The sequence below is a fragment of the Marmota marmota genome, unplaced genomic scaffold (assembly GCF_001458135.2).
Source record: "Marmota marmota marmota unplaced genomic scaffold, marMar, whole genome shotgun sequence".
NCBI classification, from domain to species: Eukaryota; Metazoa; Chordata; class Mammalia; order Rodentia; family Sciuridae; genus Marmota; species Marmota marmota.
The window spans coordinates 36,784,903-36,811,501 of NW_026000229.1; the positions used below are offsets into that span (position 1 = coordinate 36,784,903).

Genomic DNA, 26,599 nt, shown 5'->3' on the forward strand with positions numbered 1-26,599 from the left:
GAAATGAACTTTTTTTTTTTTCGCGGGGCGGGGGGGGGGGGGGGACAGAAGGTTTGAACTCAGGGGTACTTAGCCACTGAGCCCAAACTCCAGCCCCTGTTTATTTTTTATTTAGAGACAGGGTCTATCTGAGTTGCTTAGGGCCTCAATAAACCGCTACAGTTGGCTTTGAACTCACAATCCTCCTGCTGCAACCTCCCAAATCACTGTGATTACAAGCATGCACCATTGTACCCAGAGTCGATTAACTTTTTATGCCCCCCTTCCCTTTTATGGCTACAACAGGCGGGCTGGGGATGTGGCTCAAGTGGTAGCGCGCTTGCCTGGCATGCGCGAGGCACTGGGTTTAATCCTCAGCATCACATAAAAAGATACTGTGTCCACCTAAAACTTAAAAAAAAAAAAAAAAAAAAAGCATGCTTGGCAATTGCTCTACCATTGAGCTACAACCCCAGCTCTTTCTATTTTTTATTTTGAAGACAAGGTCTAAAGTTGCTCAGACCGGCATTGAACTTGTGATTCTCCTGCCTCAGCTTCCTGAGTAGCTATGATGGAGGCTGCAATACCACACCTGGCTTCTTATGCCTTTTAAAAGTACATAATGATGAAAATTGCAGTAAGACTCAAGGTTTGAAAAACTCAACCTCAGCATCTAAATACTGAAAAGAATCATGCTGCTCTACCACTGATACATTCCCTGCCCTTTTCGAAACAGGGTCTGCCTAAATTGCCCAGGCTATCCTTGAGCTTACTATCCTTTTTGCCTTAGCCTCCCAACTAGGTGAGATTTATAGGCATGCATCACCATGCCCAATCAGACATAATTTTTAAAAGTATATTCAAATAAAATATCTTAAGTGACGACTGCTTACTAAATCAAACACTATGGAGGCACTTCCCCTCTATATCACACCCTTGCTATCTATCCATTATTCACAAAATGGGAGTTAGTTATCAGCCAATATAGACGTGAAGAATGACTAACAGGCCTTGGAAAGAATGATGGAAATTACATTCTTACCTTGGACTCAAAGGAAACAAAGAGAACACCATCCACATCTTCAAGATCAGGCTTCACATCAGGAAAGGTACCACTAGGGATTATAGGGGTATTCTTGGAAGAAGTTAAAGTCCTTCCTGTGTTTTTAGGTGGTCGTCCTGCCTTAGAGAATTTCAATTTTCGAGGCCTTCCTCTTTTTCCAGGGACATTAGAAGAGGCATTCTGATTGGCATTTACATTCTTTGAGGTTCCTGAGATTTTAAACATAGTTGTTCGCTTTCTGCTCAGGTCTTCTTTTCCTGAAAATGAATCCCCAGTTGAACCCTTTGAACTGTCAAGTACTCTTTCTGAGCTAATGCTGTCGAACATATCAGGACATTTCCATTGAGGTTCTTTAACTAAGGGACATTTTTGTACTACTCTGAGATCCAGTGAATGTTTTCTAAGACCATTTTCTGATTCCTTGCCTAAGTAGAAACTAGTACCATTAGAATTTTCAATATATGTAGGCAAATATTCTAATTCTCCCAACACAGGAGATTTATCCTTTCGAGATGTGGAAAGTATGTTATCAGGCAGTTCAGAAATCTTCACTGTGCTTTTGGTGACAGCACAGGGCTCCAAATAGACTACAGGCATCTTTCCAGTGTCTAATTTGAACATTTTAGCTTTAGCAACACCTGATGGGCTGTTTGGTAGCCATTTAGAAGATGGATGATCAGTTTCTAAGTTATCAATTTTATTGTGCCTTTTTAGTTGTTTCTCTAATATAGGATCATCGTCACTGTTTGAGTATACATCTGTTTCTTCATCTGTGTCTTCCTGTTTTATAGTGATCCCTTCTGGGCATCCACCAACTTCATAGTCATAGTCATCTAGAGGTTCCTCTTTAATGACAACATTGAAGTTTCCATTCGGGTCTAATGGTGAGGCAATATGGGAGCCATCTTTAAAATTGTTCCCAACAAAGCTGAAGAGACAAGGGAGGGAGGAACAGAAAGTACAGAACTATCCATTATCCATAAACAAAGCTCAGAAGGAAAAAAGGTTTTGAAACAAAGTAACACATCAGATCTCATGAAATATTCCTCCAAAATACTCTGTATAACCTAATAAGATCTCAAAAGCAGTGTATCAATGGATTACACTTTTACATTTTTTGGTCAATTTTTCATTTAAAAAATACAAAGAAAGAGTAAGGTTTACTCTTTTATTATTAAATTAAAAATTCAGGATACATTATAATACTTATTTTTCAAGGAACTCAAGGGATTTTAAAACTCAGCTGGCACTGATCCAAAAATCATACAAATATTGACACACTAACAATTGTAAGCAAAGAAAAATTGCAACTTCTCAACTAGGAATTGCAACAAACTAGGAAAAGTTTTACAAATTGCCAGCTGATCTTATCTAACACAAAACCTAACATCTTTTTTTTTATTGTTGTGGGGGTAGGGATGGAACCCAGAGGCATCCTCCTATGAAGCTACATTACCAGTTTTTGTGTGTGCGTTGTTTTGTTTTGCTTGGGGGGNGTGCTCGCCTAGCACATATTAGGCACTGGGTTCAAACCTTAGGACCACATAAAAATAAAGATATTGTATCCACCTAAAACTAAAAAAATAAACAAAATAAAGGCATTCTGTCCATCTATAACTACAAAAAAATTTTAAAAACACTATTAATAAATAGTCATTGAAAGGATAAAAATTATACCAATATACCTTGAGGACATAGCTGGACTCAAGTTTAATTATCTAAGATTCTATGTAAAGTGGTACAGCTGGAATTAGAATTCTCAAGATATAGGGAATACAAAACTCTTAAATCTCTGTATCTCTAAGATTTCCCCCACATATCTACACAAGTCAAAAATGTTAGCAATACACCATGTGTGATGGTATCGCAACAACTTAGGAGGCTGAGGCAAGAGGATCCCAAGTTTGAGGCTAGTCATAGCAACCTAGGAAGATCCTGTCTCAAAATAAAATATAAGGAAGGCTGGAGATGTAGCTCAGTGATAAAGTACTTTGGTTCAATCCTTAGTACAAAAAAACCCTACATATTACCACGACACCCTTTCACTAACAAATAAGAGATAATCAAGTAGAATTATGGGCATATTTTCTTCACTTCAGTCTAACACTAAAGATGACACTTTTCTACACATAAACACACAGCATTTATGCAATCATATTTTGGTCCAGTCAATCACTTTAAAATAAAGTAGGTAAGTTTCAATTTCCATAGCAGACTAGCTCGTAGCAGAGTAACTCTCTATTTAATACTAGAAAAGCCAGACTTCAAGGGTTCCCCCCCAAAAAAAATATTTTTTAAAATCCATTTGAAGACATCAAAAAACTAGTGAGGCAGTTGAGGACTCAAAGGGAAGAAAATAAGGCAATCTAATTAGATACCCAATAATTCAGGCACTTTTACATTCATAATCTTCATTATTGAAGCTATCTTTCTAAAATATTCAATTGAATTCCTGTTATTTTCTTGTTCAAAAGCATTTCAAAGTCTTTGGAAACTAAATAAAAAGTGTAAACACCTGGTATGCTTTTCAAAGTCCAAATACAATCTATTCTCAATCCTTTCAAGCTCACCTTAAACAAAAACCTATGTAGTACCTCAAATGATTTCACACAAACCTTCACTTTAGTATCTAATTACGAAACAAATATATTTGTAGCACATATCCATCATTAATAAAGCACTAATCTTTTTACTACTAATTCCGATTAAAGTCACCGTCTTTACAAAGATTTATCTCAAATATGCACAGTAACCATTACATGAATGGTTCCTGAACAACATAAAATCTTAACCTTAATTAAAAATCCATCAATATACAAGCAAGAATAAGTGTTGGCGAGGATGTGGAGAAAAAGGTACACTCATATATTACTGGTGGCACTACAAATTGGTGCAACCGCTATAGAAAACAGTAGGGAGATTCCTTAGAAAACTTGGAATGGAATCACCATTGACCCAGCTAGCCCACTCCTTGATCAAAGGACTTAAAATCAGCATACTATAGTGACCCAGCCATATCAATGTTCACAGCAGCTCAATTCACAATAGCTAAACTGTGGAACCAACCTAGATGCCCTTCAACAAATAGATAAAGAAACTGTGGTACATATAAACAATGGAATATTACTCAGCATTAAAAGAGAATAAAATCATGGCATTTGAAGGCAAATGGATGGAAAATATCATGCTAAGCGAAGTAAGCCAATCCCAGAAAAACAAAGGCTGAATGTTTGCTCTGATAATTGATGCTGATTGATAATGGGGGATGTGGGAGGGGAGGGGAGAATGGAGGAACTTTGGGCAAAGGAAAGGGAGGGAAAGGGAATGGGCATGGGGGCAGTAAAGATGGTAGAATGAGATGAACATCACTACCCTAAGTACATATATGACTACACATGTGGTATGACTCTACATCATGTACAATCAGAGAAAAGGTTGTGCTCCATTTGTGTACAATGAATCAAAATTCATTCTGCTATCGTGCATAACTAATTAGAAAAAATAAAAAATTAAAAATAAAACTTTAAAAAATCCACCAATGGAGGACTTCCACTTTCAATCAGAATGTCAAGATCACAGAAAATCATCACTTCAATGAGAAACACTAAATAAATTATTTTTCTTAAAAGCCACTAAAGATTTCTGGACACAAGTAAGTCTAAATGAACTGAATTTTCGAGAAGGACCAGACTTCTCTAGTTGACCAGAAATTACTATTGCTTTCAACCCTTAGTAGCATTTACCCTACCTAAATACATAAAGAAAAAAATAGAGTTGTAGGCAAAGATCTTCCCCCAAAAAGCAGAGAAACCAGCCACACTTTTAATGCCTGGGAATAGGCAGAACAGAATCTGTAAGAGCCCCAAGAAGAAAACCAGTCTCCACTACTGTCCACTTATCCTTCAAAGAACTTCTGTGGAATAAGCAATAGTCATTAGAAGAAAGTGGCCTGAAAGCAAAGACAGAACTTGTACTCTTCCAGATCTTGGTTCCCAAGATCTTGACAGAGAAAGGAGCCGTGTAACAAAGCTGAAATTAGAAGTGAGTTCAAAATTTTTAAAGTAGTAAATCACCTAGACTGAAGAATAACATTAAAAGATCTAGTGTATTAACAACTGCAGTTTCAATAAGATAGAGAAATAGTTGAAGGTAAAATCTAATAATGAAAGATTTGAACCCATAGATCCAAGAAGCTCAGCAAATACCAATGGAGACTTTTTTTTTTTAAAGTCATACCTAAAGCCAAAGCCAAGTGGCACACAGCTGTAATCCCAGCAATTTTGGAGGCTAAGGCAGGAGAATCACAAATTAGAGGCCAGACTCAGCACCATAACGAGACCCTATCTTAAAATGAAAAACAAACAGGACTGAGCATGTAGTTCAATGGTAAAGCATCCCTGGGTTCAATCTCCAGTACAAAACCAAACCAAACACTATTATATCCAAGATCTATATAATATACACATTAAAGTATACAGGAAGTTATCAATCAAAACAGATTCTGTTGGTAAATAAAGAAAATCCTTACTAATTTCAAAGGTTTTAAGTCATGTGTTCTTTGACAACAATGGAATCAAACTACAAATCAATAACAAACACAAATGTAACATACTGAAATATGTGAAAGCAAATTTGTAGTTTTAAATTCATCAAGGAAAAGGGCTAAAATCAATTCTCTAGGTCAGAAATCAAATTTTTTTCTGTGAAGAGCTAAACTGTAAAAATTTCTCAAGATGATACTATGTCTCCTGCAACTCAACTCTGCCACTAAAACACATAAAATTTGATAATACAGTACAAATAAGCACAGCTGTGTTCCAACAAATGGACTCTGCCAAACCCTGATATTAGGCAAACTAAAGAAAAAGCAAGGGCTGGGGCTGGGGTTTAGCAGTAGAGTGCTTGCCTAGCATGCGTGAGGCCCTGAGTTCGATCCCCAGCAACACATAAAAATAAGTAAAATAAAGGCATTGTGTCCAACTACAACTAAAAAATAAATATTTTTTTAAAAAAAAGAAAAAGAAAAAGCAAGTGGATCACACACAATAAACATCAAAGGAAAATCAATGAAATAGAAAATAATATAAAAGCTGAATTTGTGAAACTTGCCAACAAAGAAAACTCAGTGGGTTCACTGATGAATTCCATTGGGCACATAATGAAAAAAACAATACACAAACTTGGAGAACTCAAAAGAATGGAATACTTCACAACCTGTTTATTAAGGAAAGCAAAGTCCTAGTACTAATATCAGAAAGAAAACTAAAAATAAATATCTCCCATAAATTTAGGTGAAAAAAACCTAAGCAAATTTTCAGCAAATTAAGTCCAGCAATATTAAAAAGAATGATATTATCACAACTGGGTAACGTTTAGTCCAAGAATGCAATGCTCATATAATAGCAGACCCTGCCCCCCCAAAATAAATGTCATTCACCATATTAACAAAATATGGGGGGAGACATCTTAATAGATACAAGAAAATCATTTGATGCCACTCAAAAATCATTCTTTTTTTTTTTTTAAATAGTTGTAGATGGACAGAGTGCCTTTATTTGTTTCGTTTTTTTATGTGATGCTAAGGATCGAACCCAGTGCCTCACACATGGTAGGCAAGTGCTCTGCCACTGAGCTACAGCTCCAGCCCCAACACTCATTCTTAATAATTCTCAGGAAAATGGTAAATAGAAGAAAATTTCTCAATCTGATAAAACATACTACCAAAAAAAAAAAAAACTATACCCAATATCATAATATCTATTTGTCCACAATACTGGAAGTTCATTCAGTAAAGTAAGCGGGAAGGATAGAGGGAGAAGGTGAAAGAAATGACAGGGGAGAGTAAGAAAGAGGACAGACACAGGGGTGAAGACTGCAAAGAAAGAAGCAAAACAAACTCTGTTCAGGTAAGATGACCGCATATGTAGTAAATCCAAAGGAATCTATAAACTACTGTAGTTAAGTGAATTCAGAGAGGTAACCAGATACAAAGTCAATATCTAAAAACTGATTGCACTTCTATATTATCAAAAAAGGAAATTATTTTAAATATCAATTATAGGTTTCATTAAAAAATTTAAACACTTCCCCCCCCCAAAAAAAAAGAATAAAAACAAGCAAGGTGGGGTGGCACATGCCTGTAATCCCAGCAACTCAGGAGAATGAGGCAGGAGGATTATAAATTCAATGCCAAACTGAACAATTTATGGAGATCCTGCCTCAAAAAAAAAAAAAAATCAAAAGGGCTGGGGATGTAGCTCATTAGTAGAGCACCCCTGGGTTCAATTCCCAGTAATGCAAAGAAAGAAGAGGAAAAAGAGGAGGAAGAGGAGGAGGAAGAAGAGGAGGAGGAAGAGGAAGAAGAAGAGGAAGCAGCAGCAGGAGGAGAAGGAATAACCAAAATAATCTTGGAGTAGTAGAAGGTTTATACTATCTGATTCCAAAATTTACTATAAGCCTAACATCAAGAGGACAATCTGGTACTGGCAAAAAACAGACAACTTAATGGAACAGAATTCAGTCAAAAAAAATGACCCACCTCTATATAAAGTCACCTGTTTTTTCCAAAGCACCAGTGCAATTTTCAATAAATGAGAGCACCTGGAAAATTATAAACCTTTATCCTTTATACCACACACAAAAACTAATTCAGAATGGGTCACAGACTTAAATGTGAAAGATAAAATAACATCCCCTTTTTCAAAAACTTCACATAACTGGTGAAAACATTTTTATTAGTATTTTTCTTTGTTACATCTTTATTATATAATGTTGCATAACATAAAAGGCATCTGTTTTAAGTGACAAAGATTTTTATTAATGTTATAGTATGTAGCCATAGCCACGACCCCCTTTCCTTCTGTTTTTATTTATTTTTATTTTTATTTATTCATTTTTTGAGAGGGCAGGGTACTGGGGATTAAACTCAGGGGCACTTGATTACTGAGCCATATCACTAGCACTATTTTTTATTTTATTAGAGACAGGGTCTCACTAAATTGCTTAGAGCCTCACTAAATTGCCGAGGCTGGCTTTGAACTCATGATCCTCCCGCCTCAGCCTCCCAAGCTGCTGGGCTGAGATGGCAGGCATGCACCACTGCGTCCAGCTTCTGTCAGTTTTTAAAGGGTAAGTCATTAGAAACCAAAGAAAAGTCGCAGGTAGGTAGGTAGGTAGGTATTTATTTATTTATTGTTGGGTGCTGAGGAGGACTAACTCCTAGGGCACATTATGCGGAGCTATATCCCAGGCCCTTTTCATCTTGAGATGGATCTCTTTCATTTGCTTGGGGCTTAAGTTGCTGAGGCTGGCCTGGAAATTGTGATACTCCTGCCTCAGCCTCCCATGTCCCTGGGATTAAAGGCACAGGACACCACTTCCAGCTCCAGAATCATCAACTCTTTTTCCCTTTCATAATTATCTTAGTTCTTAGGTATATCACAAGTAAATACCATATCAAGTAATACAGTAATTATGCTTATTGGTAAGCTTTCTCATTATCATCACATTTCAAGACTCAACTTTGAAAATGTATTTTTCTGCATTTATCATTTTATCATTTAGCATTTGATTTCTGTTTTGTCTGCAGTAGTTGAGAACCTCATAAGACTAGATCTTCACTGCTACAGCAGCAGGTACTTTTGAAACTTCTTGGGCAATAAAACATGCTAGATGAAAAACTCTCAGGAAGGAGAGTTTTATTTATTTTTTTTAATATTTAATTTTTAGTTTTCAGTGGACACAACATCTTTATTTTATTTGTATGTGGTGCTGAGGATGGAACCAGCGCCCCATGCATGCCAGGTGACTGCACTAGCAGCTTCAGCCACATCCCCAGCCCCAGAAGGAGAGTTTTAAACACATGTATCATGCATGAAAGTTTGCTGGGGTGGGAGATTCTAAAAACAATTCCTAAATTTCATTTTTCTAAGAAGTTTTTTCTAATGGCTGGGCAACAACTTTGCAAGACCCTGTCTCAAAAAATAAAAAAGGAGCCAAGTGTGGTGATACATGCCTATAATCCCAGTGCCCGGGGAGGCTGAGGCAAGAGTATCATGAGTTCAAAGCCAGTCTCGGCAAAAGCGAGACTAAGCAACTCAGTAAGACCCTATCTCTAAATAAAATACAAAACAGGGCTGGGGGTGTGGCTCAGTGGTTGAATGCCCCTAAATTCAATCCCGGGTAACCCCCACCCACCCAAAATAAATAAATAAAGGGCTAAAGCTGTAGCTCAGCTGTAGAACAACCCTGGTGCAGTGCAATTCCTGGTAGTGAGTAAATTTTAAAAAGAAGTCACTTCTATTCAAATAAATTAGGTAGAGGAATACCTAAGCTAATGAATTATACACACCAGCTAATTTGAATGTCAGGATTATTTTTGTCAGTACATAACAATGCATCAAAAAATCCTAATGTTAATTAATGTGATATTAGCAGCTACTCTGAAACACATCTAGAAAGCTTTAAGAGCTACTGATAAAATCATCCAGAAAACATTTATGGAGCACTTTCTAGTACCAGTCATTTTTGATGGGCACAAAGATTGCCAAATAAATAACACACATTAAAGGCTAATGTAGGAGAAATTCCTATCTGCCATAACAAAGGGATAGGGGTACTAAAAGTATATACTAAAGTAACACTTGTAATAAATAGGTGCTTAAATTAACAGAAAAAAAGAAATGCCCTGGGAAAAGGAAATATACAGAATAAAAGAAAATAAACGAACTCTTGAGAATCACAATCTGATAGCCCAATAAAAATCTCAATAGTTGTTGAGAGCCACAGCCCAAGGGGCCACAGCAAACTTCCAGCTGCCGGCTGATGATTGGCTCACAGCGGCCCCAGCAACATCTAGCTGATTGGCTCCTCTGCCGTGATGCTCATTGGGCTGTTTCCCTGCCCTTTCAGACCACTGGAGCTGCTCATTGGGGGACTTTTTTTGCTCCGCCCACGTGACCCAGCCAATCGGCCTCAAGAGCAGGAGGATTGTGGGAGGTGGAGAGAGGCTCATGTTGGAGAGAGAGGCTTGTGGGAAGCCAGTGGTGGCAGTTGGGGCTCTGAGGGTTTTTCCTGAGAGGCTGTTTTGTTTTGGGTGTGTGGTTCTAAAAATAAAGTAGGTATCAAAGGAGTAGAATACCAGGTATTTGCCCACGATGCTGTAGAGGGAGACATTGGGCTAATGAATGCCGCAGTCTGGCTGGACACAATCAGGAGCCACTTGTCAAAAGAAACTAACCATATTGTGGGGGCTGGGGCTATGCTCAGTGGTAGAGTGCTCCTCTCGCCATGTGTGAGGCCCTGGGTTCCATCCTCAGCACCACATAAATAAAATAAAGATATTGTGTCCACCCACAACTTAAAAAAAAAAAAAAAAAACCTATATTGTGAAGAGCTGGAAGTAGAGTATGTGGGAGGAGGCAGTGATGAACTTAACAGGAGAAAAAAAAGGCTCAAGGAGTCCAGGATGAAGAGCCACCAAGATGAAGGTGAATATGCTAAGACACAGAATCCAAACAACTACATACATGAAACCAAATGGGACTTAACAGATAGGCTAACAAAAATGTGATTTGTACAGTTAAGTATAAGCACGTGAAGATTTTGTACAAGGAACGTGTACTTGCTTTTGTGGGACTTCTTTTACTGTTGGTGATGACAGAAGACAGATGGACCAGGCTATGGAGAAGAGGAAGAACCACACACACAATGTTAGGAAAGACAGTGTATACTGGAATTGATCACCACTGGAAAGAACCTGCTTTTGCCACATGAGGATGGCAAGCAGACATTTGGAATGAATAAAGAATCAATCCTGGCTGAGGTTATAGCTTAGCAATAGAGTGCTTGCCTAGCATGTGTTAAGCCCTGAGTTCAATCCTCAGCAACTCATAAAAATAACAAATAAATAAAATACACATATTGTATCCATCTATAACTAAAAAAAAAAAAAGAAAAGAAAAAAAGAATGAATCCTGTATGTTCAATGGCCTGGGGATTTGAGAGTATGGAAAGTGTTAAATTTTGCCCAAATGAGACATTTCTCTTGGGAAGTTGTGCTGACAGAAATATGGTACTATATGATATGAGACAAGCTACTAGTCTGTAAAAGATTGTCTTAGATATGAGAACAAATAAAATCTGTGGGGACCCTATGGAAGCTTCTACTTTTACTGCAGCAAATGAAGATTACAACTTACTTTTGATTTCTATGCCCTGGACATTCCCATAATGGTCCACACGGATCATCTATCTGCAGTGCTTGATGTGGATTACTCCCTGACTAGGGAAGAGTTTGTGTCTGCTAGTTTTGATATACCTATTCAAATCTTTCCTGTTGACACAAGGTGAAGGAGGGAATACAAATGAATGCAACATGTTTTATGTGTAAAGTGGACTCTGACAGCAAATACATTATGTGTGGGTCTGATGAAATAAACATCCATCTGTGAGAAGACAATGCTTCTGAAAAACTGGGTGTGCTTATATCAAGAGAAAAAAGCAATCAACAATTATAACCAGAAATTGAAGGAAAACTTTAGTAGCATTCTCATAGCTCAAGCTGGGGTTGTGGCTCAGTGGTACAGCACTTGCCTGGCACAGATGACACAATGGGTTCAATCCTCAGCACCACATAAAAATCAATAAATAAAGTAAAGGTACTGTATCCATCTACAACTTAAAAAAATATATATATATAGCTCATCACCAACATTTGCCAAAATCTATCTACAAGGAGAATCAGGAGCAGCACATCATAAAGGAAGCTCTTAGACAAAAGAAATGAATCCTCATAAACCTAGTAAGCCCGGATCTGTGCCAATCGTATCAGAGAAAAAGAAAAACATAGTAGTGGTTGTGAAACTGCATTTCGTATTCCTACCAATCCTGATGTGTAATTATTTGTTACTTTGAACTGAGACCTCTACAAATAAAAGTATTGGTTCTATTTTTTTTTTTTTAAATACAAACATATTGCTCCCACTTTGAACACTTCTATTCAATCTTGTACTAAAAGGTCTATCTAGAGCAAGTAGGCAAGAAAAAGAAATACAGTAGTATTATTCACAAAGAATCTAAGACCCCCAGTGGATACCTGAAACTAGGGATATTGCTAAACCCTATAAATAATGTGTTTTTTCTTATACGTATAACTATGATAAAGTTTCGAGAGGTTTTTTTTGTTTAAGACTTTTTTAGTTGTAGACTGAAGTAATATAGTGCCACACCCGTGCTAGGCAGGCACTCTACCACTGAGCCACAACCCCAGCCCCCAATACGGCTTAATTTATAACTTAGGCACACTTAAGACATTAATAACAAAAATAGAACAGGGCTGGGGATGTGGCTCAAGCGGTAGTGAGCTCGCCTGGCATGCGCAGGGTGCTGGGTTCAATCCTCAGCACCACATAAAAATAAAATAAAGATGTTGTATCCACCGAAAACTAAAAATTAAATATTAAAAAATAGAACAATTATAAGACTATACTATAATAAAAGTTATATGAAAGTTTGCCTCTTTCTCTAGAGGTATCTTACTCTAGAGGTATCTCACTATACTGTAATCACCTTTCTTGTAATGACATGAGATGACACAATGTCTACATGATGAAATAAAGGGAGTTGAATGACTTAGTCATTATGTAAGTAGCATCAGAATACTATGTAAAAGTTAACTGAACACAAGCACTGTAATACCTGCACAGTCCATCTGAAATCTGAGATAACTACTAATGGGTAGAAAGCATATACAGTAAGGATATGCTGGACAAAGAGATTCACATCTTGAGTGGAAGAGAGTGAGAAAGCAAAAAAAAATCATCACAATACTTATAACAGTGTACAACTTTTTTTTTTGGGGGGGGGGGGCAGTACTGGGCACTGGACTGAGTGCTGTAACATGGAGCTATGCCCCAAGACAAAATTTTGTTTCTTCTAGAACTTTCCATTGAGTACTTTCAGACATGAATTACATGGGTAATTAAAACCACAGAAAGTGAAAATATGGGAAAGGGGAGACTACTATAAGGAGAATTCAAGTCAGAAAGGAGTTAAGTAAAGCTATCTCTACTCACAGATGGTATAATTTACTAAGGGCCCTCTAACACTCAGCTACATTTTCAGCCCTTTTTTTATTTTTTATTTTAAATAGGATCTTGTTTAGTCAGGGAGATTGGCCTTAAATTTATGATCCTCATCTCAGCCTCCTAAGGATCTGGGATTGCAAGCCAGAATCCACACCACCCAGACTCATGAGGCAAAAGAATCACAAGTTCAAGATCAGTCTCAGCAACTTGAGACCCTGCCTCCAAATAAACAATAAAAAAATAAAATAAAAAAGGGCTGGAGACGTAGCTCAGTAGTAAAGTACCCCTAGGTTTGTTCAATCCCCAGTACAATAAAGAAGGAAAAAAAAAAAATCACTCCAAAAAATTCCACAAAAAAACTGCTTTTATATATACTTTAACTTGAACAATTTCAGCAAAATTGAGCAATATAAAAACCAATACTTAAAAATCAGTTCTATACAATGAATAATATGCAGTATAAAACAACAAAAGGCAATACTAAAAGAAAGTGTAAGAAAACTATTGTTCAATATATAATAGCATCTTTTAAAAATAATAAAGGACTGGGGGTAGCTGAAGGTAGAAATCTTGCCTAGCATCTAGCATGCAAAACCCCTGAATTAAATCTCCAGCACCACACACACAAAAATAACAACAAATAGATATCTAAGGAAGTAAAGTTCTCATACTGAAAGCAATAAAAGCATTACTGAAAAATGTCGAATGATTTTTAAAATAGATATCTCATATTCCTGGATTGGAAGACTACTCAAAGTGATAGAGATTCAATGCAAAACTTATTAAAATCCAAAGGGCCTTTTTTGAATAAGTAGGAAAACTGATGCTGAAATTCATATGGAATCTCAAGTGATCCCAAATAGCCAAACACTATCTTGAGAAATAAGAACTTGGTGAAATGAAATCACAACTGCCCAATTTCAAAACTTACTACAAAGCTACAATAATCAAAACAGTGTGGGACTGGCCTGAAGATAAACACAGACCAATGGACTATAACAAAGATCCCAGAAACAAACTCTCACAAATGTGACACACATGCATACATGCATACACACACACACACACACACATAAAGTTCTAGTAAGAATGAAGAACAACCTCAACTCCTATTCAGAGATAAGGGAAAATTAAGTTGGTAAAATCACTTTGGAAATCTACTGAATGCATGCATAACCTATGACTGAGCAATTCCATGTCTAAGCATATGCTCAACAGAAATGCACTCAACATGCCAGGTATGGAAGTACACACCTTCAGTCTCAGCTACTTGGGAAACTGGTAGGAAGATCACAAAAAATGCACTCACATGCAGATCAAAACTACAATGTTCATGAATGGACTAGTCATAATGCCCAAAAGAATGCAAACTATCTAAATGGCAATAAAATGTGACACACTGAAAAAGTGGATGGGCTAGGGTTTAGCTCAGTGGGAGAACTCTTAACTAGTATGCACTCGACTCTAAGTATGGACAACAGCACCATGCAAAAAAAATGAAAAGCAGAAAACCATACAGCAATGAGAACAAAGCAATCTACAACATATGACAATAAAAACGCAAGGCACAACATTGAGCTAAAAATCTCAAACACAGAAAGGTATTATTATTTCATTTCCATAAAAACAGGAAAAAATAACCTGGAATGTTAAAAGTTATAATGATTATCCCGTGGGTAAAGTTCACAAGACCAAAAACTCACTACTGAGGTTTTTTGACATGAATGTTGATTATGATTGTGTCCAATTTGTAAAATTCATCCATCTGGGAATGGACAGAGCACTTGCCTAGCATGCGTGAGGCACTGGGTTTGATCCTCAGCACCACATAAAAGAAAATAAAGATACTGTGTCCACCTAAAACTAAATTTAAAAAAAAAGCTCAGTGGTAGGGCACTTGCCTAGCATACATGGGGCCCCCAGCTCAATCTTCAAAACCACTTAATTAATTTGGTGGCACTATGCAGGAGAGACTGAAGAAAATAATGGCAAGATAATGGCAGTAAATTTAGGAATAAAATAATGGGAATCTGAGTAAGCATGGTTGTAATAAGTAAAATGGTTATAAATCACATACCAGGAAGCAGTAGAAAAATAATAAAATGGAAAAAAAGTAACAAAAGATGACTCATATTTAAGAAACAACAGTTATAACTAAATATTAGGGCTATATATAAAATCCACATTGGAATCATTTTGGAAAGCATCTCTATAGAAAAGGTATCTGGAGTCTTAAGAAAGGATGCAATTGAGAATGACAATGTAGGCAGAATAAGATATTAATCTTTGATGCCCAAAGTGATGGCTGAAAAGATAATATTCTGAGGAGGAAACAAAAACTTAGGATAGTAATATCTTAAAAGGATGAAGTATTTTATTGGTCAAATAATTTTACAATATTGACAATAAAAACAAAAACTGGCTGATCTCTTAAATGTGTCACACGTGACTTTTGAGAGAATATACAGTTTACTGGCTAGGGGAGACAGATCATAGGAGAACTAGGGCTGGAGATATAGTTAAGTACAGGGGCACATGCTTAGCTTGAGAAAGGCCCAGGGTTTGATCCAACACAAGCAAGGAAGGAGAGGAGTAGGGAAAGGAAAAAAAATGAGAAAATTTAGGTAATAACTGAAAATTACTTATGAAAGAATGTTACCAACAAATAAAAGAACTTGAAGAAAGATCATGAAGGAGAAAAAAACAAAATCAAGAAAAATTGCTTGTTTTTCCTATCTAAAAAAGAAAAAAAAAAAAGTGGGCACAGCAGGAAAAAACTTAAACTCCTGGAAAACGCATAATGGAAAAATAGCTTCCCTCTCTGCTTTAGAAGTCTAACTTCTAAAAGGTAAAATATCTTCCCCTAAAAATTACACTGAAATATATATAACATCCATGGATAAAAATATGTCAAACTAAATAACAGGTTGAAGATTTGGGCAGGGGGTGGGGGATATACTTCCCTTAAACTCAGAGAATTCACTGAGCCACATCCCGAACCCTATTTGGTATTTTTTATTTAGAGACAAGATCTCACTGAGATACTTAGAGCCTTGATTTTGCTGAGGCTGGCTTTGAACTTGCAATCCTCCAGTCTCAATCTCCCAAGCCACTGGGATTACAGGCATGCACCACAATGCCTGGCTAGGTTGAAGCTTTACTCTCAAAGTAATGAAAAATCAAATGCATGTTTATAAATGGTTATTTCTGATATTCCAAAAGTTTATATTAATTCAACACTATTAAGGTTTTAATTAAAACACACAAATGTAAAATACCACTCAGTGATTATCCTAGAGTTGAACCATCAGCATACCAAGTAAAACAAGATCTTTACTTTCATAAACCCTATAATGAAGTGGGGAAATAAGAGTACAAACTAGTCAACAAACAAGATAGTTTCATAGTGATAAATGCTATGAACATGCTAAAAAGCCTAAACATCCAAAGTAGTTAAAGAAAAATAATGAATAGGGGCTGGGGATGTGGCTCAAGTGGTAGCGCGCTCGCCTGGCATGCGTGCGGCCCGGGTTCGATCCTCAGCACCACATACAAACGGGTATGTTGTGTCCGCCAAAAACTAAAGAATAAATATTGAAAATTCTCTTTCTCTAAAAAAAAAAAAAGAAAGAAAGAAAAAGAAAAAATAAAAAAATTGGGCTGGGATTGTGGCTCAGCGGTAGAGTACTCACCTAGCATGCACAGGGCCCTGGGTTCTATCCTCAGCACCACATAAAAATAAATGAATGGAATAAAGGTATTGTGTCCAACTACAACTAAAAATATATTTTTTAAAGAAAAATAATGAATAAAATAAAAATAGACATGAAACTAGATCTAAAATATTATGCAGTGACACCAATACTATACAGCAACCAAGTGCACTAAAGGTATCAAAGGCGGGGGGGGATATAAAGAGGAAAAGGTCTAAAATGGAAATTCAATTACATGGCTTAGATACAACAAACACTGGAAAGTATGATACAAGACCAAAGCAATAGGGCAAGCAGCCTTTTAGTGTAAAGGAAAGAGGATGTCAAAGAATCCAGAAAAAGAGGGTTCAAGAATACAGAATGCAGGCTCGGGTTGTGGCTCAGAGGTAGAATGCTTGCCTAGCATGCAAGAAGCAGTGGGTTCAATCCTCAGCACCACATAAAAATGAAAAAGATATTGTGTCCATCTACAACTAAAAAATAAGTATTAAAAAGAGAGAGAGAGAGAGAGAGAATGTTCTCAGGTATTGCATACCCTCTTAGCATTCCACCTCCAAGAAGTCAAGCCATGGCTTTCTAGATGGAGGACACCCCTGGAGACCCACCCTGGAAAGAAAGATTCTGTCACAGGTCCTGGAGATACTGGGGCACATCCTGTTATTATACTCACAGAGGAGCCCTGGCCTCAAAAATCACTGCAGAGAACTAGGGATATAGCTCAGATGGTAGAGTGCTTGCCTTGCATGCACAAGGCCCTGGGTTCAATCCTCAGCACCACAAAAAAATGAAAAAGATATTGTGTCCATCTACAACTAAAAAATAAGTATTAAAAAGAGAGAGAGAGAGAGAGAGAATGTTCTCAGGTATTGCATACCCTCTTAGCATTCCACCTCCAAGAAGTCAAGCCATGGCTTTCTAGATGGAGGACACCCCTGGAGACCCACCCTGGAAAGAAAGATTCTGTCACAGGTCCTGGAGATACTGGGGCACATCCTGTTATTATACTCACAGAGGAGCCCTGGCCTCAAAAATCACTGCAGAGAACTAGGGATATAGCTCAGATGGTAGAGTGCTTGCCTTGCATGCACAAGGCCCTGGGTTCAATCCTCAGCACCAAAAAAAAAAAAAAAAAAAAGTAGAGCATGAATTGCAGAAAAATGAAAGCATAATATCTACCTGGGAAACCACTATACAGTGGGGACAGTGTTTTGGACAAAAATGCACAAAAATCAGTAGGCTCACATACTATAGGTGGGAATATAAATGGTTACAAACTTTTCAAATGTGATTCAGCAATTAACCAAAATTTTAAATCTGCGTACCCTCTGACCCAAGCAATTCCATTCTTAAGAACGGATCTTTGGGGGCTGGGGTTGTGGCTCAGTGGTAGAGCATTCGGCTCTCACGTGTGGGACCCTGGGTTTGATCCTCAGCAGCCATAAAAATAAATACACAAAATAAAGATTAAAAATAAATAAATAAATAGAACTGATCTTTGTATCTATAAAAATGTATAAGGACATGCACATAAGAAATTTTACTGAAGCAGTATTTATAATGGCTAAAAATATGAAACAGTCTCAACATCCATCCACAGATGAGTGATCAAATCCATTTTACAGGATGTAGTCTTTTTTTTTTTTTTTTAATATTTTTTAGTTGTAGATGAACATGTACCAGGTAAGCACTCTACCACTGAGCTACAACACCAGCCCAGAATGTAGCCTCTCCAACAAGGCTGACATATAATGTGTACTGTTTCAGACAAAAAAACAGGAAAACTTATCTTTACAAAACTATTTTCATGTCTAATTTTCACATGTGAATCCTTTTTTTTTCCTATTAAACCAAAGTGGTTTTCTGTATAATAAGGTCATTCTTACTTATTTCTGATGTGCGTTTAGGAGAAAAATACGTATATCTGAGCCCCTACATGGCAGAATGCAATTAACCTAATGAGAAAACATCTGCATAGGCCATACATGGAAAAACTGAATAATCTGTGAATTCTGAGACTGGAATTATGTAGAATATAAGATCCTAGAGCAATGTGTTTTATTTGGTTTCTGAAACCAGGTGTTCAGTCCTATTTGGTGAATGACTAAATAAAAGAGAGCAAAACCCCAACCTCTCCCGACCCCCATACCGAGGATTGAACTGAGCCACATCCCCAGTCCTATTTTTTTAATATTTTTTTAGTTGTAGATAGACATGATATCTTTATTTTCTTTATTTTATTCATTTATTTTTATTTGGTGCTGAGGATTGAATCATTACCTCACATGTGTTCTACCACTGAGCCAGAACCCCAGCACCCCCACAGTCCTACTTTGTATTTTATTTAGAGACAGAGTCTCACTGAGTTGCTTAGTTCCTCCTGGTTGCTGAGGCTGGCTCTGAACTCTTGATCCTCTAGTCTCAGTCTTCTGAGCCGCTGGGATTACAGGTGTGTGCCACGGCACCAGGCCACGAGTAGAAATCTTAATAGTTTATAAATATATTTTCCACTGGGCACAGAGGCACAAGCCTGTAATTACAACAACTCAGGAAGCTGAGCTAGACTAGAATAGCTAAAAATAAGAAAGATATTACTACATGTAACAAACAAAGATGAGGGGCTGGGGATGTGGCTCAAGCGGTAGCGTGCTTGCCTGGCATGCGTGCGGCCCAGGTTCGATCCTCAGCACCACATACAAAACAAAAGATGTTGTGTCCGCCAAAAACTAAAAAATAAATATTAAAAATTCTCTCTCTCTCCCCCCCTCTCTTTAAAAAAAAATAAATTATAAAAAAAAAAGATGAGGCAGTAACAGGAACGCTCATATATTATTTGAGGAAATGAAAATTGGTATAATTATTTTGGAAAATTCTGGGGTATGTACTAAAATATAGTCTACTTCATGTCCCAGCAATCCTACTCCTAGATAAATAACAAACAGAAATTATTAGTACATATGTCTACAAAAAGTTGAGCACAAAAACATTCATGTTAGTTTATTCATAACGGTAAAAAACTAATAATAATCAAAATGTCCATCAACAGAAGAATAACTTTATGTGGATTTTTGAAAGGAGGCAAAAAAAAGTATACATCTACAAACTGAATGACCACAATAGCACAAAAGAGCAGGTTTTAAGACTAAAATTTTCAGAAATCAGTTTGAGCTATAGGGCAACACTAAGAAAAATGAAAACTAAGCTAAAGACATTATTAGACTTAAAAAAAAAAAACTATGAGGATCATGGTGGGAAATTCTATAGTCCCAACTACTTAGGAGGCAGGAGTGAGAGGATCACTTGGGCCTAGGAATTCAAAACCAGTCTGGGAAACATAGCAATATCCTGTTCCCCCAAAAAAGTAATTAATAATAATAAACTTACATGAAAGCAGAGCTCAAAATCATAATAATACTACAAGAGCACAATACCAGGAAATAAATAATCATCATTTATTAAATGGCTGAATATATTATGAGACATCAGTGAAAATGACTGAAAGGATCAAGAGTTAGAAGAATCAGTTGAATAATATGATAAAGACCAAGGAAGAAAAATTAAGAGTGGGAAGAAATGGCTAAATAGCACACTTAGCAAGCAAAGCTTGGCTAAAGATGAGTGTGTTTACAAAATCTGACTGGAGGGCTTGGGATGTGGCTTGGTGGTTAAGCACCCCTAGGTTCAATCCCTGGTACATTAAGAGGAGGGGAATCTGATTGATGGCCACTTTGGGACACACACACACACACACACACACACACACACACATACAAAAAAAAGTGACATTATTAGCTAAAACAAAGAAGATGATACAGCAGTCATATTTCAACCAACTAAATAGAAAATGAGAAACTGTGGAAGTAGAACTAATATATATGCATACTTTTTTTAAAAGCCTTAAATAAAAAGTTAATACTTTCTTTTCCTGTAAAAGGGTAAAGAGTATGTATTTTAGGTCTTGCAAGCATCACAGTCTCTGTCACATATTCTTATATACACAGAAAAAATAGGCTATAGGTTAATACAGCCAACTCTTGCCTTAAAATAATTTCTGATCATAAATCAGGCCATTTGGAGACAAACTTTACATCCAGCTAAATGTCATTTTCACATATGAAGATGTTATTTCTTGGAGCATGATACAAGTTATTTTTTTCCCCTTCAATTATGAAGAGGCTCAGTCATTACTCTGAACTATTCTCTCAATCCATTAGATCAAAAGTTCAACCATACATAATCCCATCCATCAGCTGCTATTTATAACAAGGAAATACACCTGACCCTTTCACCTTATCAGAACTCCTTTACTGGCCTCCAAAGGTACCCATTACTGAGAACTGAAGACAGGGCCTTGCTAGGCAAATGCTCCACCACTGAGCTACTAGAATTCTTTAGTCCCCCAAAAGTTTTTTTTTTTTTTGGGGGGGGATTGTTGTCGTTTGGTTGGTTGGTTGTTTTTGGTACTGAGTATTGAACCCAAGAGCACTCAACTACTTAGCATCCCCAGCCCTTTTTTGTATTTCATTTTGAAACAGGTTCTCGCTAAACTGCTGATGCTGACTTTGAACTCCTGCTTCTTGAGCTGCTGGGATTACAGGTATGTGCCACCACATCAGGCCCCCAAAGGAATTTTAATGATTAATTTTCCACCATCCAAGAGCATATTAAACTTTTGGATAATGAGGGTAAAAATATTTTAACTGTGAGCCAGAGATGTAGTAGAGTAGTTGCCTAGCATGAGGAAAACTCCAGCACCACCAAAAAATAAAAATAATAATAGGTGGAGTTGTAGCTCAGTAGTAGAGCACTCACCTCGCAAGCGTGAGGCACTGGGTTCGATCCTAGCACCACATAAAAACAAATAAAAGCATTGAGTCCATATGCAACTAAAAAAAATCATCATCAACAACATCATTACTATAATTGATGATCAATTGTTTAAATTGCTCTGGATAATCAAAATAATTAAACTGAGTGGAGAATCAAGTATTAAAGCTGGTATCTGCTAATTCTAACTACAAAGAAAAACATGGTGGAAAGTATATGTTGAAAAAGCAAAAAACCAACCTACCTACAGATAAGGATGGAGAATCTCATGAGCCTGGGAATTCTACAATCAAAGAACAGTAGCTATTAATAGGATACAAATAAGTAAGAAAGGGAAGGCAAAGGAAAAAAGTGGGCTCAGATTTACTTCTGCTGAATTTGGATTCTAATACTCAAAAGATAGCTCATATCTGTAATTCCAGCTATTCAGAAGGTGGAAGCAGTGGGATCACAAGTTCAAACCCAGCCAGGGAATTTAGCAAAAACCTATCAAAATAAAAAATCTTTTAAAGGGCTGAAGATGTAACTCAGTGGTAAATGAGTATGTGTGAGACCATGGGTTCAATCTTCAAAAAAAAAAAAAAAATTCAAATATCAAGAAACATCATTGTTTTTCACAATAGCAAAGCAGTCAAGATAGGGAAACAATTGAAGTCTCACTAAACTACTCAGGTTGGCCTCAAACTTCCAATCCTCCTGACTCAGCCTCCAAACTGCTATATGCTACAGTGCCCAGATTGCATATGTTTACAATGGGATATTACTGAGCTTTATTAAAAAAAAAAAAAAGGAAATCCTATCAGTTGTGACAACATAGATGAGCTTATAAGACACTGTAAGTGAAATAAGGAAGATACAGAGAGACAAACACTGCAAAGTAGCCATCAAAGAATGGTTACCAGGGGTGAGAGGTATTGATCAAAGAGTACAAGGTTCACAGTTACACAGCATAAAAATTTTTAAAAAGAAACGGTACATCATGCTACCTTAATATATAAATAATCTTTAACTTGGTTTTTCAATTGGGAAATTTATAGATTAGGAAATCCATAGGGCAGTAAATCATAAACAATAGACATAAACAAGTTTACTCTGAACACATTTTGTGCCTCACTTGGATAAATTTCCTTTCAATTATGACTTGGGCTTTTTCTCTTCAATTATTATTAGTTGTCTATATATGTTAATAAGAGAACATTCTAAATATAAACAAAAAACTCTACTCCAATAAATTATCCAATTTGCCTTCAATTCTAGATCTTGAATCCAACTGAGAAAAATGAATAATCGTATTACAGAATGTAAAACAATTGTAGTCTATTTTACAGTGACTCACATTTATCAATGTTTAAAGTATTCTACAAAATCAGTGTGTCAAATCAAAATCTGGCCCTTCTCAACCAACCTTTTATTTCTAAAAATTAAAAAAATAATAATAAATTTTAAAAAACCTACTACCTACCTTTCAGAAATCTCTTGCTTCAATTGAGGAACTTCAAGTGCTGAATCAGTATCCATGAAACCAAAAAAGTCTTGTTTTATATTAAGGGGTGGCTTCTCCACACACTTTATTGACGGATCAAAATCAACTGGCTGTATCTCTGACCCCTCACCTTCTGCGAGACGAACCCGATGACCAGGAGAACTGGGAACACTATTCCCCTCTTGGTCAGAGTTGTTCTTTTGTTTTCCATCTCTCTGGGGCTTACTATTCAGACCATCATCCCGAAAGCCTTTCGCAAATGGATTGTAATCTATTTTCAATTGGGTAATCTGAATGTTCTGATAAGCTGTTACTGCAAAGAATTCAGTCTGGGGGAAGGTAAAAGTGTGGACACCAGGACCATTTAATTGTATCACTTCTGTAGCCTTTTCTGCGGGTACCAAATGAAGTCTTGGCAGGTAGCGATGCATAGAGTGTAAGATAATATGTCCTTCTTGATCCAGTGTATTGTTGGTGAGTTTGAGTTTATAGAAAGAAACTGGTTGATGCATCCAATAATGACCTGTAGAAGGAGATTCTGGATGAATAAAAACCCTCCCCAAAACGTGTGGCTCAGCCTTCCCACTGGGTTCCCACCAACGGCCATTCCACTTGTAACGATGGTTATCCACAGGAGATATATCCATGACAAGAATATACTTTAAATTTGAATCTAAACCTGTTATCCAATAACGACAATAAGGAAACATGCGTCTTCCCTGCTTGGTCAGAATCATCTCTGTGCTTCGATTATGGAACTCATTCCACATACTATTGTTATCGAGTGTGACAGTGATTCTTCCCACAGTACAATCAGCTGGAAGGCAAATCTTCCCTTTAGATTTTCCTGGTGATGACACCTTACTAGCCAAAGCACAGGCATCTCGATTAGTAACCAAAATTCCTTGGTCAGTTTTGCCATTTCCTGGCTGTTTTAGGATGACAAAGAAGGTAGGTGCTGTTCCTGCCACTGTCCCACCATCTTGATTAGCCAATATAATCTGCTGTTTCTCCTCCATGATTCCAGTGGGAAACTCAGTAGTATGATAACTGTAGCTATCACACAATCACAATGGCCTTTCCATCCTAAAAACAAGCAAAAAAACAAACAAACCTTTAATTAAGTTAATGTTTATTGTACGAATACAATGATTATGTCATCCTCAAAATATTCCTAAATTCCTCTAAGATACTGCTTAATATTCCTAAATTCCTCTAAGACACTGTTTATACCCTTCTTGTCATCACTACAAGGATATTCATTCCAGAATATCTAATCGTTCTAATCATTTTTTTAGTTCACTTCAATCTAGTAAAATTAACAATATTCCAGCCCTATAAAAATTCACCATAAATCCTGATCGCGCACAAAAACACAAAAGTATATTCATTTTAGGAAAACTACAAAAAGCATACAAATTTAAGGAGATAGATTTTAAAATGATCCCAACACTTCATAAATTAATTTTCCAAAATATAGCTTTATATAGCAAGTTCTTTGGGAACAAGTTTAAAAAAAAAAAAAAAAGCAAATCTACATGCCGCGGTATATACAACTCAGCGGTAGAGTGCTAGCCTAACAAGCTTGAAGCTCTGGGTTCAATCCCCAAGGGCACTGACATGAATTCACACATAAGTAAAGAGCTGTTAATTTATTAACATTTGCATTTAAAGATGCTATGACAAATTACTGGTTCTACTGGAAAAATATAGGATAGGTCTAATATTTAATTTTTTAACACCCCTCACCCCCGCCCACTGGGCACTTTACCACTGAGCTATATCCCTACTTTTTTTATTTTTTTTTATTTGTGTGTGCGCACGTGTGTGTTTGTACGCGCCAGGGATGGAACCCAGGGATTCTTAACTGCTGAGCCACATCCCAACCCCTTTTTATATATTTTTCGACAGGTTTTCACTAAGTTGCTCAGTCTGGCTTTGAACTTGCAATCCTCCTGCTTTGGCCTCCTGAGCTGCTAGGATTACAGGCGCACACCACTACGCCCAGAAATTTTTTAATTCTTAAAGAATTCCTGACAAAGTCTTTTTATTAAGACACAAAACAAAAAATCAGCCAATAAGACAAAAATACTTTTTGACAAATTCAACATTACGCAAATTTTTAAACCTGACCTTCCCCCCCAAAAAATATGAGCAAAATCAAAAAGCAACTGAGTAACTAGCAAAAAGTATTTGCAACTTACATCATAAATAACTCATTCCCATTATAGAAAACCAGTTACTTTAGATACGACAAATAATTAAGAAAAGGGGCCAAGAATAAGAAAAGCAAGGAACTATTAAAAAAATAATTTCAAAATAAGAGAAATACAAATTAAAACCATGCTTAAAAGGACAATGCATACATTCTAGGACACAGTAGTTCTACCATAACTTTATCCTAAATATACATATTTGTGATAAATGATATATACAAGACTGTCCCTTGCATTTCCATTTATAACAGTAAAAGACCAAGATGAGGGTCACCCATTAATAGAAATTGATTAAACAACAGAGTAGAATTCTATGCACCATAAAAGAATGTATAAACTTTATCCACAAAATTTAGTAAGAATAAAGTGTTCAAAAGAGTTGTAGATTATGCTAGACAAATGGTGGGAGCAATACTGAGGAATGAACCCAGGAATGCTCTATCACTGTTATATCCCCAGTCCTTTTTTTCATACAGTGTCTCACTACGTTGCTGAGGGTTCTCCTAAATTGCTGAGGCCACCCTTAAATTTCTGATCCTCCAGCCTCAGCCTCCCAAGTAGCTGGGATTTCAGGCATGTGCCACCATACTAGCTAATCATTCTAGACTTCTTTAAAATTCTTTTCCAAGCCAAAGAAAAAGAATATATATATTTGCTTGAGATAGATTTTCTCTGGGAAGACAGAAAAGCAACTGGAAAACTGGGTGGCTTGGTAAATATATACCCTTTGATACTTTCTAAATTCTTTGCATTTTGAAGATACAACCTATTCAAAAATTAAAGTTAAAATTGCCAGTTAATTCTTCAAGATTGTTATAAAGAAAACAGGTCATGTATATTCTATAATTCCATTTATATGAAAAATCCACGATAGGTAAATCCATATAAAGACAAAGTAGCTTAGCGGTTGGTTGCTGGTATAGGGGAGGGATAACTAGTACTAAATGCTAATTGGTATAGGATTTCTTTTTGGTGCATACTTTTAAATGATGACTTTTATGCTAAGCGACTTATATCTCAAAAAGTTAAAAAGCCAGATGTGGTGGCTCACACCTGTAATCCTAGAAACTCAGGAGGTTAAGGCAGGAGTACTGCAAATGCAAGACCAACCTCAGCAACTCAGCAAGGCTTAGTGAAACGCTATCTCAAAATACAAATGCAAAAAGGGGTGAGGATATGGCTCAGTGGCTTATTAACCCTGGGTTCATTCCTCAGTTCATTCTTAGTTCATTCCT

The 26,599-nt window shown here is 36.7% G+C and overlaps 1 protein-coding gene and 1 pseudogene across 23 annotated transcripts in view; one reads left to right on the plus strand and one right to left on the minus strand.

The window, feature by feature from the left end:
- Positions 1–26,599, minus strand: part of Mga (MAX dimerization protein MGA) — a 123,628-nt gene that overhangs the window by 52,930 nt on the left and 44,099 nt on the right. For 22 of the 23 annotated variants that reach the window (XR_007343784.1, XM_048792895.1, XM_048792903.1 and 19 more), the window contains exons 2-3: positions 23,128–24,234; positions 1,022–1,970 (exon numbers count right to left, since the gene is read on the minus strand). Coding sequence is in view for 22 of the 23 variants with exons in the window: in XM_048792895.1 (XP_048648852.1) it covers positions 1,022–1,970; positions 23,128–24,167 (1,989 nt within the window). In the remaining variant the exon portion in view is untranslated. Of the gene's footprint in view, positions 1–1,021; positions 1,971–21,890; positions 21,949–23,127; positions 24,235–26,599 lie in introns of those variants that run through there. The other variant, XM_048792916.1, reaches the window with a different exon arrangement.
- On the plus strand, positions 10,716–11,706 carry LOC107137548 (annotated as a pseudogene).